General features: G+C 42.5%; 1 protein-coding gene across 3 annotated transcripts in view; it reads right to left on the bottom strand.

The window, feature by feature from the left end:
• The window catches only part of ZNF609 (zinc finger protein 609), a 228,760-nt gene that overhangs the window by 182,221 nt on the left and 25,413 nt on the right, over window positions 1-21,126 (bottom strand). For all 3 annotated transcript variants that reach the window (XM_082617491.1, XM_082617490.1, XM_082617492.1), the window contains one exon: window positions 17,826-18,699. In XM_082617491.1, coding sequence (XP_082473617.1) covers window positions 17,826-18,572 — 747 coding nt within the window. In that variant the 5' untranslated portion in view covers window positions 18,573-18,699. The remainder of the gene's footprint in view (window positions 1-17,825; window positions 18,700-21,126) is intronic.

Raw genomic sequence — 21,126 nt, 5'->3', positions numbered from 1 at the left:
CCTTCTTCTCAGGGCAATGCCTAGACTCCAGAGACCAGGTCCAAGCTCCCTCCCTGCTGTTTCCAGCCACACGACAGCCAAAGCCAAGAACAATCCTTCCACTTACAGAGCCTTCCACACACTTCCCTCCTCAGCCAACTGTGGAGACAGGATGAGAAATTCTGTGGGCACATGCCAGTTCTCATTTATGAGCCCCGTTACTACCTCAAAGGCTGCTTGGCCCAAGGCCTGCCCTCTCTTTGCAGGATCTTTCAAACTTCAAAACGGGATCTTTTCTTGGACTCCTCCTAAGACACTGAGGTGGTTTACTGGACCTCCTGCTTCCAGCCTAGGTCCTATCCAATGACTTCTCTGGGGACAGTATTCTCAGGGAGCAGGCAACATCATCCAACATGGAAGGACAATTTACCCACCCATACACAGTGGAGAAAAACTGTAAGATTTTATATTAAAGATAAAAGCAAACACTTTCAGAAGTAACTTCAATGGGCCATCAAGAAAGACGTCATAAGAGTTGAAATGACCCAAAATCGGGTGACCCTCTCCTTTGCTGTCACAATACAGAAGAGAGAGTGGGAAAGAAGATACCTGTTTTGCTAATAATTAAACTCTGTCCTGCACCCAGAGCTTATTTCTGAAATCTTGTAATAGAAATTTTCCTACATTGAAATTCCACACCCTATTGACTAGGAGTTGAAAAAAGACATTTGGAAGCCAATTTTTTTTTTTTTTTTGCGGTACGCGGGCCTCTCGCTGTTGTGGCCTCTCCCATTGCGGAGCACAGGCTCCGGACGCGCAGGCTCAGCGGCCATGGCTCATGGGCCCAGCCGCTCCGCGGCATGTGGGATCTTCCCGGACCGGGGCACGAACCCGTGTCCCCTGCATCGGCAGGCGGACTCTCAACCACTGCACCACCAGGGAAGTCTAGGAAGCCAAATTTTTAGACTATTTTTTGCCTTTCCATCCTACCATAGACCCCTTTCCCCCCATAATTCCATCCCACCTTTTAGGGATTAAGAGAGAGTGAAAACCTAGACATAGTTAGACATAGTTATTGGTTAGAGCCTGGTTCTCTATTGCCTTTGGTAAAAAAAAGATTAAAGATTTGTGTGTGTGTGTATGTGGAAACATAACATTAACAACAGAAAACTGCATATATTATGCAACTCACTGCATTTTCATAAACATAAAATTACATAAACACAGCCGTGTAACACCCACATCAAGAAAACAGTATTTTAGCAAATAGTTCTCAAATGGGATTTTGCCCTCTAGGGGACATTTGGCAATGTCTGGAGACATTTTTGGTTGTCTCAGCTTGGGGGGAATGCTATTGGCACCTAGTGGGTAAAGGCAAAGATACTGCTAAACATCCTACAATACACTGGGCTGCCCTCAGCCCCAAATGCCAATGATGCAGTTGTTGAAACTTCTGGATTACCCTCCAGAAACCCTCCTTCTACTTTCTCTCCAGTAAGGGCTTTTACCACTGAAATGCAAAACTCCGTTGCTCTAGCAGAAAAGCTGCTGTTACCATGATCACAGATGAGAAAACTCACCTGCCTGGGAAAAACAGGAGAGGCTGCAAGGAATAAAAAATAAAACAGAACAAACTTTCGTTGCTGGCTTACAACTACTAGACTACCACATACTATGCACTTACAGTGTGCTTTTAATCCATAACAATTTAAGGAAAATGAGATTCAGAGAGGCAGTGTGCAAGATTCCACATATATTCAGTGGCAGTGCTGGGGTTCAAACACAGGTCTAATTACGAAGTCTATGCTTTCATTTTAATTCCATTATGGAAGATCAGAATGATTTGGAAGAGGCTGTGAAAGGCAGAAAAAATAGGGAAATTGGTTAACGTAAAAAGCAAAGATCGGGCTTCCCTGGTGGCGCAGTGGTTGAGAGTCCGCCTGCTCATGCAGGGAACACGGGTTCGTGCCCCGGTCCGGGAAGATCCCACATGCCGCTGAGCGGCTGGGCCCATGAGCCATGGCCGCTGAGCCTGTGCATCCGGGGCCTGTGCTCCGCAACGGGAGAGGCCACAGCAGTGAAAGGCTCGCGTACCGCAAAAAAAAAAAAAAAAAAAAAAAGCAAAGATCACTTTCATTATTCACAAGTAGCATGGGAAAGGAACTTTTCCTTAAAGCATGACTCAATCCAGTAAACCAAATCTCACTACAGAACTAATCAAGTTCTTTTTTTTTTTTTTTAAGAAACTTATTTATTTTATTTTATTTTATTTTTTTGCGGTACGCGGGCTTCTCACTGTTGTGGCCTCTCCCGTTGCGGAGCACAGGCTCCGGACGCGCAGGCTCAGCGGCCATGGCTCACGGGCCCAGCCGCTCCGTGGCATGTGGGATCTTCCCGGACCGGGGCACGAACCCGCGTCCCCTGCATCGGCAGGTGGACTCTCAACCACTGCGCCACCAGGGAAGCCCTATTTATTTTATTTTTGGCTGCACTGGGTCTTCGTTGCTGCTCACGGGCTTTCTCTAGTTGTGGCGAGCGGGGGCTACTCTTTGTTGCGGTGCGCAGGTTTCTCATTGCGGTGGCTTCTCTTGTTGCAGAGCACAGGCTCTAGGCACATGGGCTTTAGTCTTTGTGGCATGCGGGCTCAGTGGCGTGGCTCGCGGGCTCTAGGGCGCAGGCTCAGTAGTTGTGGCACACGGGCTTAGTTGCTCCACGGCATGTGGGATCTTCCCAGACCAGGGCTCGAACCCATGTCCCCTACATTGGCAGGCGGATTCTTAACCACTGCGCCACCAGGGAAGCCCCTAAGCAAGTTCTATAATCCCTTTCAGAGAATTTAAAAATGATTTTGTAGACATGTGTTCCCTGTTGTAGGTTTGTACACTCTCCTTTACACAGGGAAGCACTGCCCAGTATGCCATCTAAGTTAGCTACATTCTTGGTGCTCCTCAGGGATCTATCCTGGGCCCCTTCCTTTTTGTCTCATTCAAGGGTCACATTCCCCCTAGGTAAGCTCACCCACCTTTATGGCATCAATTACCATTTATTTGTTCACATTAGTAATTCCCATATCTTTAGATTTCCAGTTCTCTCTCATAAACTGCAGACCTTAAGGGACATTTCCACTTGGTTTTTCATTCATTTAACTCCCTTCTCCAAATTAACTACTACTCATTCTTCAGATATTTACTCAAACTTCTTCATGGATATTTTCTCTGACACTGACCCTGATATGCATGTGATTATTTGATTCCATTCTGTCTCTCCTACTAGATTTACTATTCATTAGCCTGCAAGTTGAACTTGGGAAATGTTTCTGAAAGATGTAGAAGAATATAAGCAGGATAAATACAATTAAAAGGAACCATTTCCTAAGATAAGATCAATACGAGAACATTTAAGAAAAGAGAATTTTTACTAAGTGAGCACCACATTAAAATCTAAGTTTCTGGGAGTTCCCTGGTGGTCTAGTGATTAGGATTCTGTGCTTTCACTTCCGTGGCCTGGGTTCAATCCCTGGTTGGGGAACTCACGCAAGCCCCATGGCTTGGCCAAAAAGAAAATAATAAATAAATAAATAAATAAATAAATAAATAAATAAATAAAATCTAAGTTTCCTTTAAAAGTTTGTTTCTTGGGAGGTATTATTTAGGCCAAAGATATCATCTCTTGCTATCAAGTCCTAAACTACGCTGATCTCAAATTCCTACCCAAAACCATCCCTAAAGTGTGATAAACCAGCCATTTGCTATTTTTCTTGCCAGTAGCAAGTAAACAGGTGATATAGCGAAAGTACTAATATTTATTTGTTGTTGTTAAAAATAAAACTAAACCATCAAAGTTTATATCTAGGCACTCATTCCGAACCCCACCAACACAAAGCCCAACTCCACTACTTCCTCACTGCCACAATCATCCAAACATACGTCTCAGGCTGCTCCCAGTTCACTTCAACAAGCTTTCACCAGCATCAAAGCTCTATGCGGGCAAGGGAATGGGAAGGATTAAAGTGGGATTTGTCTGCCTCTTTGCTCCTGCTTTTGGTTATTAGATATGAAATGGAAGGTGAAATGTGACTAGGGAATAAAAACAAATGAGAAATCTGAAAATATTAGTCAAATATGAAAATGTCATTGGAGTATTATTTTCCAACTACCTTTCCAGACTTTTCTCTGCATTGAATGCCACTTCAGGTCACTAATCCAGAAGAAGCCAGAGACAGCCCTACCTAACTTGGTTTCTAAACAACAGTCAGTTTTTCCTCTTTGTGGGATATCTAAGGACACCTACCTGCTTAGTTCTAAAAGGGCTGATTGGAGAGTTGGAAAGTGACATGATTTTGAGCCTTTAAGTCTGCTCTATCCCATCCCTTACCCTACTTTGAAAAGAAGCTCCACTTCACAAAGGCTAAGGGACAAAACCCCAAAGCTTCCTAAATCAATAAGTTTAGAATTCCATTTCCGGTAACTTTGCCCTAGCCAAACTGCTTCCCAGGGAGTGGCAAACTGTACTTTTCTTCTTCCTCAGCGATGCATTGGCCTACAACCAGAAACATTTCACTTAGCTCTTCAACATGAAAACTTCTGTCTCTCCAGTCCTACAGGCCAACTGCAATGTTCTGGCCAAGAGCTGCCGCCAGCACACAGCTAGAAGCATAGCACTGGTACCAAGCCTTCAAATAAGGTATCCTATTCACAGCAGGTAAAAACCTGTAGTCAGTAGTACAGTGGTTTTCTTGATACAACCAATGCTGTGTCCAGACTGTAATGAATATCCATGGTAGAACATATAAAAATGACTACTTTTTCCTGGTTAATTACTTTCAATTGGAGAGGAGAAGAAAAGCCCCCCTCTAAATCTCCATATGAAATATAATCCCATCTGGCTAGGACTGGACCAATAACAAATGTAAAAGTGAGTATCATAAATAACAAAAAATAATTAAAACAACTACAGGATATTAAAGAAGCATGATACAGATTCTAAGTGTAAGTCAGAAAAGGACAGAAAATGAAGAGTAGCTGAAGGAGGTTACAAAAGGCACTGGGCCTAAGAAAGAGAGATTAGGCTCAAGGATATTTATGTTTGGTAGGACGAGAACAGCTCTGTTCTTCAGTTTGCCTACAGGATGGTTTTGTTTAACTCAAGGATAAGATATGAGGTTAGCATACACAAATGGCTTTATTTCTTCAGTGATCAACGGAACCTAAAGAGAAGGAATTCGTGGTATTGTGAGGAACAAGAAAGTCAGAACTGGGACTTCCCTGGTGGCACAGTGCTTAAGAATCCACCTGCCAATGCAGGGGACAAGGGTTCGAGCCCTGGTCCGGGAAGATCCCACACGCCACGGAGCAACTAACCCCGTGTGCCACAACTACTGAGCCTGAGCTCTAGAGCCCGTGAGCCACAACTACTGAGCCTGAGCCCTAGAGCCCATGAGCCACACTACTGAGCCCGCCAGTCACAACTACTGAAGCCCGCGTGCCTAGAGCCTGTGCTCTGCAACAAGAGAAGCCACTGCAATGAGAAGTCCGCGCACCACGATGAAGAGTAGCCCCCACTCGCCGCAACTAGAGGAAGCCTGCACACAGCAATGGAGACCCAATGCAGCCATAAATAAATAAATTTATAAAAAAAAGAAAAGAAAAGAAAAGAAAGTCAGAACTGAAAAGTAAATGCTACAGAAGAATAATCATTATATTGTGCTGGATTCAATCCATGGACCCGTAAATTTCCACTATAGAGAGACCCTGGGCCCCAAGATTTCTTCTGCCATAAAATACTTCTGTACACTAAATAGATAACATAACCAAATCAACTTCATGTGACTGGCAAAAAAAAAAAAAGAAAAAGAAAAAACAAAGAACAATGTGAATGGTTTGGGCCTAGCAGTTATTCCACCCATTGAGTATACACTCTGGAGGGAGCCAGAGATGGGAGACTTGAACTGGCTGTTCACTTATCTGGTTTCCACTGCAATGTGTCTCCTCATAGTGTAAGCATTTTGCCAGGGCTAGGGTAATTCTAGTACTTACAAATACATATTTTTCATCAATACAGTCCTCAAACACAAGCCAGCTTTTACATGAGACTGCAACTGAAGAAATAATGGTTTGTTTCAATGCTAAAGAAAAAATTGTTCATGTTGAATTTATGAAGCCAGTATGGCAATCTCCAACATATGTATAAGCAAAATGAAAAATGCCTTATGGCATATTTTATCTGTAACAGACACACTACCAGATGTTTAGGAATCTGCATACTGATAGAATTAAGATCTAGTCTAATATGGTGTATATAAATGTGTAGTCACTTTGTATGATGACTTCTTCCCCACATTTGCCAATTTTTTCTCCTCCTTTGCAATGGTATACGCATACTCAAAAACCTAAAAAGATCCATTTAAGTATAGATGACTGTAAATTTTGACAGCATAGGTAATACAATTATCAGTACTAAAAACCATGTTTTAAATTTTATTATATGGGGACTTCACTGGCGGTCCAGTAGTTAAGACTCCGTGCTTCCACTGCAGGGGGCTCGGGTTCGATCTCTGGTCGGGGAACTAAGATCCCACATGCCGTGCAGTGCAGCCAAATTAAAAAAAAAATTTATTATATGAAAAATTTAGGTTATGTGATTATAATTTTGCCCCAAACATGACATTCCATAATGATTTTAACTATAAGTTTGCAGCATATTCAAGTATGTGTTCATCTCTGATAACAATTAGCATTCTAACTATAATGAGACTTAAAATCCCAGCAGGGAAATACTTTATACTCAAAAACATTTAATTTTCTTCCTGACTTCAAAGAAATAGCATGTGTTTACAAAAAGAAAGCAAAGAAAGACAGTGAAGCTCTACTACTTTTGTCTCTTCTTAAAACAGCATGTTTAATTTGAATATGTCCAGAAGAAGGCTCAGGAACAAGGTCGTTATTGGATAGCTGCATTATTTCATATTTTAATGGATTTCTGGAAAATTAAGACCACCTATTGTCCAACATAAGCACAGAAATACATTCACAAATCAAAGAGAAAAGAAGCTGCTTTTGGATTAGCCATAAATTTAGATTATCTAAACCTGTTTTCTGCTCCCCTCCAATTTAAATAGAAAAAAATCACATTGCCTATATATGGCAAAACATATCTAGTCATAGGAATTTTGTTCAAATTTGCTTTAAAAAATCTGAAACAATAATTTTAAAATGAATCAGTAACACTGGTATGGATGCTCTACTTTAAAGGCTATAACTATCAAAAATGTATTAATTAGTTTTCCTAATTAAGGGGATAATGAGAAGTCAGATTCATTATGCCTATATTCCTAAATGACCCCAACACAATGAGCAATGAAAAAGGAAAGCTGGAGGAAGATCTTGACCATGCTGTAAAACACTTGAGGATCACATGATATCTAACGTGCAGTGCACAGCTCCACCTGCAAATGGCAAAAAGCAAGAACAACTTTAATGTTCCCTGGCTGAGTGAGTAACAGGGATTTCCAGAGGCTGTATAGTGAAATCAAAGTCCTTTCCACAACGACAGTGGTTTTTAACCCAGAGGCACATTAAAAGTACCTGCTGAAGTTTAAAAAAAATATGTACATGCTTGGGGTCCCCAACCCTATAGATTTTACTTCAGTAGGGCACTTTTACTTTGTAGAAGCCCCAGAAGGGATTCTGACATGCGCCTCCACTTGAGAAGCCTCAGCACCAAGAGACCCTTCATCCAGAATTTCTCTAACCTCATGCTACTTTGGTAGGTATATGATGAATATGTACATCTCCTTTCTACAATACTCTCTGTACCAGTAAGTGCAGAGTTAAGTATTTAACTTCTAAAGAAACATATCAAATAGGAAATGTCAACTCTGAGCTGAGTGGGCTGGAGTACCAGTTTACAAAAAACTTTTTACAGTAAAGAGAACCCATTACTAAACAAAAACAGAGGCCAAGAGAATACATACAGATGGCCAACAGGTACACAAAAAGATGCTCAACATCACTAATCATCAGAGAAATGCCAATCAAAACCGCAAAGAGATAGCACCTCACACCTGTTAAAACGGCCATTAAAAAGACAAGAAATAACATGTGTTGGCAAGGTTATGAGAAAAGGGAGCCCTTGGGCACTGTTGGTGGGAATGTAAATTGTGCAGCCACTATAGAAAACAGTTTGGAGGTTCCTCAAAAAATTAAAAATAGAACTACCATATGATCTAGCAATTCCATTTCTGGATATTTATCTGAAGAAAACAAAAATACTGATTTGAAAAGACATATTAAAAAAAAACCACATATGCACCCCCATGTTCACTGCAGCATTATTTACAATAGCCAAGACATGGAAAGAACCTCAATGTCCATCAGTGGATAAATGGGTAAAGAAAACGTGGGGTGTGCATGTGTATATATATACACACATATACACAATGCAATATTATTTGACCATAAAAAGAATGAAACCTTGCCACTTGTGACTGCATGAATGGGCATTATGCTAAGTGAAATAATTCAGACAGAAAAAGATAAATACCATATGATTCCACTTATCTGTGGAATCTAAAAACAAGTAAACAAAACCCTGAGGACATGGACATAGAGAACAGATTGGTGGTTGCCTGAGGTAGGGAGTGGGGGGTGGGCGAAATGGGTGAAGGAGGTCAAAAGGTACATTTCCAGTTACGAAATGAATAAGTCTTGGGGATATCACATAAAGCATAGTGACTATACTTAATAATACTGTATGGCATATTTGAAAGTAGCTAGGAAAGTAAATCTTGAAAATTCTCATCACAAGAAAATTTTTTTTTGTAACAATGAGGATGTTAACTGGACTTACTGAAGTGATCATTTTGCAACATATACAAATATTATATCATTATGTTGTGCACCTGAAACTAATATAATGTTATGTCAATTATACCTCAATCAAAAAAAAAAAAAAAAAAAGCCAAGAAAGGATTTAATGGAAAGGTTTGGCTCATTTAAACCAAGCTAGTATTTGCCACTAAGGCCGGAACCCAGTGGTCTCAAATTTGAAAATACTCAATTAGTGTATTTTTCACAGGCACACAGTCGAATTGTACTCTCCCAGTGGACAATATTTCAAGTTGAAAACTGACCACCTCCTAAAAATCTAAGAACTGCCTTTTTATTTCCTGCAGCTAGTGACAAATTCACAAAAAGAAGCATCTCAATCCTTATTCTTCTCTTGACCGTTTAGACTACCTGTAGTTCTAATCCTTTCAAAAGGCTAAAGTCTGCACTCTTCAAAGATTAACAGAAGGAAAAAAAAACTTTCCGAACTAAAACAATCATGTCATAGCCATTTCAACGCTTAGAAAAATAATTCAGGGGCTTCCCTGGTGGCGCAGTGGTTGAGAGTCCGCCTGCCGATGCAGGGGACAAGGGTTCGTGCCCCAGTCCGGGAAGATCCCACATGCGCGGAGCGACTGGGCCCATGAGCCATGGCCGCTGAGCCTGCGTGTCCGGAGCCTGTGCTCCGCAAAGGGAGAGGCCACAACAGTGAGAGGCCCACGTACCGCAAAAAAAAAAAAAAAAAGAGAGAAAAAAAAAGAAAGAAAAATAATTCAGAAGGCTGGAGTATATACCAAAGAAACTGACTTTAATGGGAAATAGCTAAGCAAGAGCCATGGTTCTTCAACGTGTGATCAGCTCTACCAAAAGGAGTCCAACACACCCTTCCAAACTAACCAAACAATAAAATCCTAAACCTTAATGGTTCCAAATGCTCTGAATCAGTCTCTTCCTGGAAATCAGTAGGATTCAGAATGTTAGCTATTATAAACTCATTATGTTCCCCCTCTAGGGGCTTACCTCTTCAAAGTCTCTAGGGATATCTTTTCTCCTTAATTTCACAATGACCTTGCACGTCATAGCTAACAACATTGTAATATCAGCAACAGCTAACATTTACTGAGTACTTACTACATGCTAGACATGGTTCTGAGTGCTTAACCTTCTTTATCTCATCTACTCCTCAAAATAACCCTATGAGATCAGTACTACTATTCACTTCCACATTAGAGATGAGAAAAGTGAGGCTTAGAAAAGTTATAAATTAAACATCTCGGGCTTCCCTGGTGGCGCAGTGGTTGAGAGTCCGCCTGCCGATGCAGGGGACATGGGTTCGTGCCCTGGTCCGGGAAGATCCCACATGCCGCGGAGCAGCTGGGCCCGTGAGCCATGGCCGCTGAGCCTGTGAGTCCGGAGCCTGTGCTCCGCAACCGGAGAGGGCACAACAGTGAGAGGCCTGCATACCACACACACACACAAAAAGTTAAATATCCCTTTTGCTTTCAAAGTCCCAAACCCTTAGGATTGCTTCCAATTTTAGGTTCCTGTCAGTTTGTCCATAAAGAGAAAAGATATATCTGAACATCACTCAGGAATTTAAAAAAAAAATCATACCTACTGTCCAGAGTTACTTTTTACCCCTTCAAGTTTTTGGTGAATTTGATCTTCACTATTAAGAGGACAATGTGCTCTACAACAGTGGATCTCAAACTTTAGTGTGTATCATGATCAATGGGAGAGCTAATGGTAAAACATAAATTGCTGGGCCTTAAGCCTAGAGTTTCTGACTTGGGGGTCTGGGATGGGGCCTGATACTTGAATTTCTAACAAGTTCCCAGATGCTATGCTGATGTTGCTGGTATAGGGATCACAGCTTTATAAGACGGTAAAAGGAAGTAATTCCCTCTCACCTTAGCTCTCATCTTCCTCATGTAAAAACACTTCTCTATGGAGCACTCCCAACAAGAGAGACACTTAGGATTTAAAAACATCTCCAGGTTCTGAAAGCTAAAAGACTTCTTTTTTCCCCACTTCACAAGGGCTCCAGTGCCACAAATGACATTAAAGCAGTGGAAATCCAGAAAAAGGAAAATTAAGGTCAGAATGATTGTAAACTCTGCTCAAGAACCTTACCAGGCACATATTACTTCTTCAGTCTGAAAAGTGTTTCCTTTGGGTCTCCTAAGGCAAGAGAAACGCCCAAAGGAAGAAAGAAGTAGCTTGTTTCATAACACTAAAAACACAAGGATAGGCTCTGAAAACAAGAGAATTTTGCTCCATAAGTAAAAAATCACAAAATGCTATGAATCCCTATCTTTCCTTTGTCATACTATTCTCCATCTCAAAAGAGCTATTCCTCTTACTGAAGACTGACCCAAACTCTATACTTTCTTAGGTAGCTTAAATATTGACTATGTCAATGTCACCTAGGATGAACAACTTCAGAGAATAGGATTTGTTAAAAATGTCTCCTCAGCCAGCCTGGGAAGCTTCTTACTTGGGTGGGTGCTCTCAACCGTGACTAAACTGTACCTAGAGAAATATATTTTAAAATATTAATATGGCCTAGCACTTTCCTGATGGTAATCCTTCCAGGCCCATCCCAATGGCACAACTGGGAAATTAACTGAAGAGAAAAGCAATCTCCTCTCTGCTCTTTACTTTCAGATGCTCCTCCTCTACAGCTTTGCCATGCACAGACTCATTTCTATACATATACACTGAGAGAGAACATTCGCACACACACAAATAACTCTTGGCAGGAACCAAAAATCAAAGCCTAACCCCAACGTTTTTAAGTGAGTAAGTCCAATTTCCTTCTTTGTAGCCCTTGACACATGCCGGCTGGGAGCCGTCTGGATTTTTTTCTGCCTTGTTCCTGCACCAGAAGGCTCTGCACTGCAGGTCAGGGGATGATAAGGAAATGAACAGTGTAATTTCCAAGGCCTCTGAACACAGCCCTGTCAGCAGCTCTGGAGGCGGGTTACTCAAGCATGGCCTGAAGAGTGAAAATCACAGAGAGGAGGGCTCAGCCAGCCAGCAGCGGCAGGACCTCAGCTGTGCACGTTGCTGCCATCTCCAGCCTGAAAGCCCAAGCCCTGCTGCCTCCCTGGATGAGCTCTGTTGGTAAAAGCTCTTAGACCCAAATGGCAAAAACACAAGTTCACGCTGGGGGAGGAAGATTAAGGACTAGGACTTAGATTTTCCATGCACTCTTGTGCAGAAACAGAAACATTTAGTGCTCTCCCAGCATGCATGAGATTGCACCTGCTGACAAACCCACAGTAATATCTATCCAACATACTCAACCCCATACCAGGGATATGGCCCAAAAGGAAACTCAATTCATATGAAATCTGAAATTCAACAGGCCACTTCAATATCCTTTGAAGCCAATTTCTGGTTTCTACCTCATCAAACCCCACTATAAATATCAGGGCCTTTAGAACACATCACCACCATGCAAGCTTCCCAATCCAGGTTTGGAACTTCTCCTGAGAACAGTGCTGCAGGTCTTAGCCAACATGCTTATCTATTCATACTGGGTTTCTGGTATAGGTGGTATGTTGTTATATTTCAGCCCGTTATTGCCTACAGCTAACTGAGACATATTTCAACTCAAATCATGTTATTCTTCTTTTCTAATATTTACTAAATGCTCTGTATGTGCCAAACACTGTTTTAAGTGTTTTATATGAATTAACTAATTGAATTTCACAAAAATCCTATTAAGGAACTATTGTTTCCTCATTTTGCAGATGAGAAAACTGAGGTAGCTCAGTTAAGTAATTTGTCCAATATCACTCAGTTAATAATTGTCAAAGCTGGGATACAAACCCCGGTAGTTTGGCTCCAGAGTTTATACTCTTAATCACTAAGTTATGCGTAAGAGCTCATGTGCAGTTTAAGTTTACAAGACTGGTGTTTTAGGTTGGAAGTGGCTCCCAATGCCCAACTTATGAAGTGTCCACCTTTAATGATGGTTAAAGAAAATTCACAAACATTAAAGTATATAGCAATTATCTGGAGAGTCTTCTGGAAGTACAGATTTCTGGGCCCCTATCCCTAAAACTTATTTAGCAGATCTGGGGTAAGGTTTGAGACTCTGCATTTCTGACATTCAGATGATATGATGCACATGGTTTTATGGACCACAATTTCAGGAACTCTGCTCTAGATGGTAAACTGTAAGCAAAGAGCAGCAACCATCTCTGTTCTGTTCACCAATGTACACCCAGTACTAAGCACAATACCTGGAATGTAAAATGCACTCAGTTAATATACAGAATGAATGAAAGATGACAATGGTATCTAACAGTATCATCTCTTTACAAAACAGTTAATATCCACAATACATTTACGGTCTGCCTATTAGTGATATATCCAAGAAGCACAAGGGCAGGGTTTTTTTTTTTTTTTCATACCTGCAATTGCCAAATAAAGAGGGAACTGGCAATGCCTCAATGATTACAATGAAAATTTGACTAAATGCAGTACTCCAGAACACACACAAACACACACTCTCAAGAAGTCAAACTCAAAGTAGCAGTTTAAAAAGTAACTTTCTGGGCTGCCCTGGTGGTGCAGTGGTTGAGAGTCCGCCTGCCGATGCAGGGGACGTGGGTTCGTGCCCCGATCCGGGAAGATCCCACATACCACGGAGCGGCTGGGCCCGTGAGCCATGGCCGCTGAGGCTGCATGTCAGGAGCCTGTGCTCCGCAGCGGGAGAGGCCACAACAGTGAGGGGCCCGCGTACCGCAAAAAAGTAACTTTCCGTCTGTATGTATAACAGGGGAGGTTCAGCGCCAGCTATAAATGGTTGTTCTTTGTAAACATCATCACCTTACCAGAGAAAGTGAAACTCAAAGATCCTTTGTTTACTGAGTGCCTACAATATTAAAATCGGTATAGAAAACAAATGAAAGCAGTCTTAAGAACACCTAGGCATTTACATCCAATGTTTCTGAGGTAGTCTTTAAGTGGGAAAACAGAATCCTTCATAACAATGAAGGATTTGTTAAGAATCCCAGAGTAACAATATGCTAGAAGAACTTGGTAAACAAAAACCTGGCTTTGCCACTGACTACCTGTGAGAGTCTAGGTAAGTCACATGACCTCCCTGGTCTCAGTTCCCTCTCCTATAAAGTGAGGAGATTGGACAAGATAATCTTTCTCAGGGCCCTCCTTGAATTACAACACCCGGATGGAAAACAGAGCTGCTGAAGAAAAAATAAATTAAGCTCAGACTTCGTTGTAGTTAGAGAATGCATCTCTGTCCCACATAAATATCAACTTCTTTAAATTTTTTCCAAGAAGGAAAATGCTTGAGGGCATTTGGCTTCAGGAAGCAAGGCTAACTGCTATTTCATCACTAGCTGAGAAAGAACAGCTTGTGAAGGAGGAAGGTGTTAAGAGAGAAAGCCCTGGATCAGAAGAAATAAAAGAGACCTGACCTTGGTTGAGCAATGAAGGATTGCAACACGAGAGAAATGAGATGGAAGGCATAAACTAGGGCAAGAAAACAAAATCAAGGGCAAAGGAAGATGCTCTTAGAACACAGGATATGATAGCAAACATGATCGGAAAGGGAAAGAGCAAAGAGCACACTTTAGTTTTGTCTCCTAAACTAATGGGGGAAGTGGTAAATATGTGTATGCAGCATTCTGAGAGCAGCAGAAGCTGAGACACAAACATGGGGAAAGCACAGTGCAGTGTTTCTACCTTCCAAGATCAAAAGCAGCAGCTGAAGAGGCAAGGAGAGCTTCTGGCTGCAAACTTCTAGATCCTTTAGCCACTAGAACTTTACTTTATAGGATCTGGAAAAAAAAGGAGTCTCACCTTAAACTCCTGGTTTAAGCCCCAACTCAGAGTCAACAAAGATAGATCACTGCCTTCTGTGGTTTGTAAATTCTTTCTTCTTGCCTGTCAGAGTGGTAACGTGAGCACTAAGCTGGGGACATTCAGACAGGCACCCTCCCTCATCCTACCTCCCCTTCCATCCCTAACTCAACAACCTATCAATCAAACCAAAGACAAGGAACAGACAGGAGCTGGAAGGCTCTGTCTTGTTTATTCCTCAACGTTCCCTCCCCCATCTCTTCAGCTGGCAGGAAGTATGAGACAGGAGTGTTCAATGACAATTCAGGGCAGCAGTAGTTGCTAAGACTCTCTAGGTCTCTCCTAGAACTCTGGGTAACAGCACAGTGAGCCCTGCCTGAGAGAGGTGTGGTGGAGCAAAAGTGGGATCCCATGAAGGGAAATCCACATTCTTGGCTGACTGAAATTCGCTCAGCCATAGACTGAGATACCTACCTTGATGAGAGAGGAGGTCCTGAGGTAGAGAATTAGAATATTCAAATCTCCCTCATTAGCTAGTTGTAGACATGTGACAATTCTGTCCTACACCACAAACTCCACTTGTCTTCTCTCTTGTTTCCAAGGGGTTACAGGAGTGGGTATGCATAAGGAGACTCCAGCTAAGACACTTTCCAAATTTTATGAGTTTTCCCTCTTCATGACAGCTTCCAGCTCAGAGTATGTAATTCCTAGATTATATCAAAACATCTGTTTTGTTGTTTTGGTTCTGTTGGTTGTCCCCCACATGGAAGAAACATTCCAAACCAGTTAAACCATAGGCAAGCCCATATCTCAGAGAGAAAAATCTTAAGGAAGTTTTTAAAGACTTAGCTTATGAGTTATAGTATTAATCATCAAACACCGACTCAAACTCCTCTTATGCCCAACACCTTGGGATACTTGTTTCTCAAAAGCTGCTCCACTCCGAGATTCCTAGCCTGCGTTCCCTTTTGCATCTTTCCCTCCTCCCATTCCAGAAACGCTGTCTCTCTGCACAGTGTCTTCATCTCCTAGCAACTTCCAAATATTTATTTACATAATTATTTATTTCAATGGCCAAATGCTTTAGAATGGCACCCCACAGAACCAGACTGTTCAAGAGGGTTGAGGGAACAGGGAAAAGAACTGAGAAAGCAGGTTCTTGTTTAGAGTGACATCAAACTGCACAGCAAATTTCCTCTTCTAAGAGTACTTCTCAGCAATTTTACCTTTCCTCCAAAAACAGAAGCACAGTCTCTTTCCCTTTTCTCTCTCATTCCACTGCCCCATTCTCAGTCTTTTTGGGTGACAAGGCATATAACACAGCTATATTATTAAGAAGCAAACCTCCCTGGCACCAAGGTGTATTCTTAGCTGAAAATATTGCATCCTTCAGCCCAATTATAATCTGGAGGGCAGCCACCCAACCACTCCCTGAACCTGTAAGAAGAAAAAGGGTTCCATTGCTTCTCTGTTGGAGACTCTCAAGGACATTTAGACTTAAATCCAATATGAAGATAAGCATCATTAATCCCTGCATCCACAGACCACTACTGGGCTTAGAAGATTGCAACATGAGTCAAGAGTTCTAAACAGAAAGGAAACTGAAGGCCACCCTCAGAAGTGGCCACTTTTCAGCACAGGAAGAACAAAGATTATGAACACAGATATACGGCAAGAGTTGACTGGAGCCAGATGTAGGGAACAGTCTAATGGGCCTGGAACAGAAGCAAGAACTCCTGGTACTCCTAGGCCTCTTTAAAACAGTATTATCCATCTGCACCCCAGAGAAAATGGTAAATCACAGCCAGCACAGGATGCACCATGCCAGTAACCAGCTGGAACTTGACTCTGCTGAGGTGGACTGTAGCATCTGCCACCTAAACATAGGCAGACTCTCTGGCAGCTGCCACTGGTAAAAGGGAATAAACCATTGTGTTATTAGTGGAAGAAAATTCACAGCCCTGTTACCAGGGAAGTCCAGATGTTGCTAAGAGTTACAGATGTGCCAGAGGCAAGGACCAAAACACCTACAGCAAAGAAAGCGCAACCTAGCACTGAGAGGACACCACCACCCAAACATACACATCCTGCCTCTATTAACACTTACATATGGAAAGAGGTATCCCCTGCTGCAGCTGATGCAATTACAGAGAAATCAATTTATACTGCATCTGCTGGGATCAGCTGAAAGCATAGGGTGAGCAGAACACAGAGCGGAAAATCAAGAGCCAGTGAACAGCACATTACCAGGCCAGCCACTTTGCAGGAAACTGCAAGCTGCAGATGTTTAAGGCAGCCTGAGCTGACCCTAGATTCACACCCACTCTGGTCTAGCCCTGCAAACTCCATTTACTGAGACATGAACTAAGATCATCTTCCCAAAGGAGGAGAACCCCTTGTGGGGCTGCAGGCACCTGTCCTTCCAAGTCAAGCAGAAGGCAAGGTATCATTACACCGTTTGGCAGCTATTAAACCACCAGGAGACCTTGATTCCCAACAGTTGAGGGAGATACCCAGCCAAGAACTATACTTTAGTGGCCAAAGAATCTCTTTCAAGGCCAAACTTTCATAGCCACTGCACCAATCCATAAGACCTGATTAAGTACCTCAGTACCTCCTGCTCCACTGTTTACCTGCCCCAAACTGTGACCTTTTGCTCTTTGGCAGTCACCAATAGAACACGTGGTAGATATCATGTAATGAAACTTACTTAACCCTTTTCTCTTCCAGAGATCCGGCAGCACCATTTATCCCATTAAAAGCAGCGCTCAGTTGAAAGCCTATTAAGTTTATCAACTTGTTAAGTTTATCAGTGACTCTAAGGATGAAATGTCAATCAAGCTGGGAACCACATAAAGGCTGATGCCAGCCTCTAGTAACAAGTATCTGAGGTGGGACAAGGACAAGGCTGGAGGTTCTTGACTTACGGAAAATTCATTCTACCAAGCAGCTACCCCCAACAACAGATACTCTTCTCCAAAATGTCCAGGCCTGCTGTTAATGAATCTGTAGGGAATCCCCTAATTTGGAACAAAACCACGTTATCATTACCAGCTGCTCTGACCTTGTAACTGGTCATTACCCACGAACAAATGAGGCTGCCACAGAGTGCACATAGCATTTGGCGGTTAGTCCAGGGCAGTTCTGACTGGCAATGGGCAGCCAGATCTGGCCACCTCTTACCTTTTCAGACTTGACTTTCTTTAGCGGGCGACACTCATTCTCCCCTTCCTCTGGCTCCGGTTTAGCTCCCAAAGGGTTGAGCGCTGCCCCAGGCTCAATAGCTATACTCCCAAGTGGCTCCACAGCTCCTGGATCCACCCCTGTGCTTCCATCATACTGACCACCACGTCCTCCCAAGGGAACTGGCTGGAGGACCCCAGGATCCTTTTCTGAACAAGTTCCCACTCCTTCGCTTCTCTCCTTCTTGCTCTTAGATGAGCTGCTCTCCTTCTCCTTTTTGGAGCCGGCTACACTGCGGGATGCCTTAGACGCCTTCTCTGAGCCCTTGGGAGCAATAGCAGCAACCAGGCTTCCTGCATTGGCACCATCTCCTGAGCGTCCCTGCACCTCTTTCTTGCTAGCTGCCCCCTCATTTTGAGTGAACAGGGACGTCCCTGAAGTGGGTTTGTAAATGTCTTTGCCACTCTTATTCCTTTTAGATTTTGATTTGCCTTCCTTCCCTTGAGGACCTGGCACTGGGGTCACAAACTTGATGTTGTCTGGTAGTGTAGCCACAGCATTGGGAGCTGGTATCCCCACCTCCTTTGAGCCTGACATTTCCAGTTTCTGCTGGTCCTTTTCCAGATCGGCGTCCAGGTCAATGATGAGATTCCCTACTCCAATGTCCCATTCATCCCCACTGTCGTATGTCTCAACCGGGTTTGCATCCACTCCTTTCCCTCCGGAGGCTCCACTGCTCAAGGACATCTTAGAGTCAACGTCCCACCTCAAGATTCAAGGCTCTTCCTTGCCCCCAGCTTTCCTATTTTCAGCTTCAGCTATGTTCTCAGACCTGCCACATTGGTCAGTATATGCCCAGTGGACAACATCATTGCTGGAAAAAGAAAATTTAAAGAGCTGTTAAAGGAAACAATACAGGCAAAGAGGCTGAAATAAACTCCCACAAAAAACAGACCCTTCCTAGGTGGCTATCACATCACAATAGACAAGACAAACAGGTTCAGTTGTATTTCTAACCAAGTCACATTGGACCAAGGGAAAAGCTAATTCCCACTCCATCTCCCCAGGGGAGAGTACAATATTTGCAATTGCCCGGAAATTCAGCGGTAAGTCTTAACTAGGAATCCTCTAGAGTGAGTTTCCCATTCCCAAGAGACTTATTTCTACTACCACTGCCAGGTGGCAATCCTCCCTCAATCAATACAGGCCCTAGCACATCCTCTGGCACAACTTTACTCATACCTCTTTTCTCCTTGTTTCTTCCTGAACTATCAGAGATTCAGAACATAGTCTAGCAAAGGCTAAATCCCTCTACTAACAGGGCCCATCCCTACTAAAAATAATATAGATTCCTTGTCATTCTACTGCTGCGGGGGGTGGTGTCTAATTGTGGGTAAGTAAAAGAGAAAAGCAAACAGAACTGGGGAAAAATACAACATCAGGATAGGGGCAAATCCTGCAATTAGAGGAGACAATCCTCAGAGAGGACTTAACCAATCAGCTTCAGTTAAGCCAGCCTTATTAAACTCCAGGTTTCAAATTATGTCTAAATAGCAGAAGTCAATGTAGTCTTTCTCACTGCCCACTAAAATACCCAGGAAGACACACACACACACACAGAAAAAATATTACCCTATCAATAACTCAACAGTACTAAAAAACCTCATGTTAGAATGTGGGAGAATTCTCTACATTCTAATAGTATAAGACTGATGGCACTATATTGATAAATACCGGGGCCTCACCACATGGAACAGAGATAGCTAAAAAAGGGGGTGGCGTGGGGGGGTGGTAAAAAAGGCAATTTATACCTCTCCTTGGGGAGTGTACCATCTAGAAAACCTGGCAGCCAACATACACCATCCAGCTATTACTTTATGACGAAACCAAAGATTTCTGTTCTTGCTCACTCCCCTGTTTACCATCTTTCTATATAGAAAACAACTCTCATAAGATGACAGAGCAGAAAGGGTAAAACAGAGGTGGCACAATGAATCCTACAAAGTAAATATCTAACAGGTAAATGCCATAGATATCTCTTAACAGAGACAAGACACATTGTACTTTTCCACCTTCTCTCTCAAGGCAGTGTCAAAGAACCAGGGTGCAGTTCCAGAGAAGATGTCACCTAGGAGAGCAGAGCTATACCAAGTGAATGCTTGATAGCAACTGGGATGTAAGAGAGAAAGGAGTGCACATTAACCTGCCATTTAGCCATAGATCTGAGAAGAAAATGCATCCTTTACCCAAGTAGAGAGCTTAGTGCCCACAACAGCCAACCATTGCTGACACTGAGTCCACATAGATCTTACTTCATAAAACAATGAGCAAAAACTGTGTGTGGGAGAAAACATGACATAAGAACTATGGGGCATCCCTGGTGGCACAGTGGTTAAGAATCCACCTGCCAAGGCAGGGGACATGGGTTTGAGCCCTGGTCCAGGAAGATCCCACATGCCGCAGAGCAACTAAGCCCATACGCCACAACTACTGAGCCTGTGCTCTAGAACCTGCGAGCCACAACTACTGAGCCCGCGTGCCACAACTACTGAAGACTGAGCACCTAGTGCCCGTGCTTGGCAACAATAGAAGCCACTGCAATGAGAAGCCTGCACACTGCAATGAGGAGTAGCCCCCACTCACCACAACTAGAGAAAGCCCGCACGCAGCAACAAAGACCCAATGCAGCCATAAATATATAAATTAAAAAAAAAGAACTATGAAAAAATGCCACCCACAAGGTAAAGGCAACATAATCTCTGAAAAAATTAAAGAAATGATACCTCTGATAATGATCTAGAATTCTGAAGAAATTTTTAGTAAAATGTTTGGAATTCTCTATACTATACACTAATTCACTCAAAAAAACATGTATTAATTGCCTACTAAGTACCAGGCACTAAACTAGGTGCTGGAAATACAGTAGCAAATGAGAGTGTATAAGGCAGTGGAACATGATACTGAAAATAATTCTATTATGAGAGGCAAAGGCATTTCTAGAAATGGGAATGCCAAATGAATCTGCACTACAAAGGATTATTAAAGCATAGTTCTTCCCAACATCATAATTTGTCACCTCTGCAATCTCTGCAATTGTGGTGAGGCTTAGAGCATAACCCACATCCATCTAACACTTACCCACTTTCCTCTTGAGCTGCACTATCATCAGTATGTAATGTAACCATTAGAGCAATCCCATGTTTGTTTATTCAATAAAACTTTCAAAAGAACTTCCTCCAAAAAACAAATAAACAAAAACCCTTCCTCTAGAAAATAGGATGCTAATGGAAGAGAGACTCTG

The sequence above is a fragment of the Mesoplodon mirus genome (assembly GCF_964341445.2).
Source record: "Mesoplodon mirus genome assembly, chromosome: 4".
In the NCBI taxonomy this organism is placed as follows: Eukaryota; Metazoa; Chordata; class Mammalia; order Artiodactyla; family Ziphiidae; genus Mesoplodon; species Mesoplodon mirus.
The sequence above is the reverse complement of the archived record's forward strand: the minus strand, read 5'-3'. Positions and strand labels throughout refer to the sequence as shown.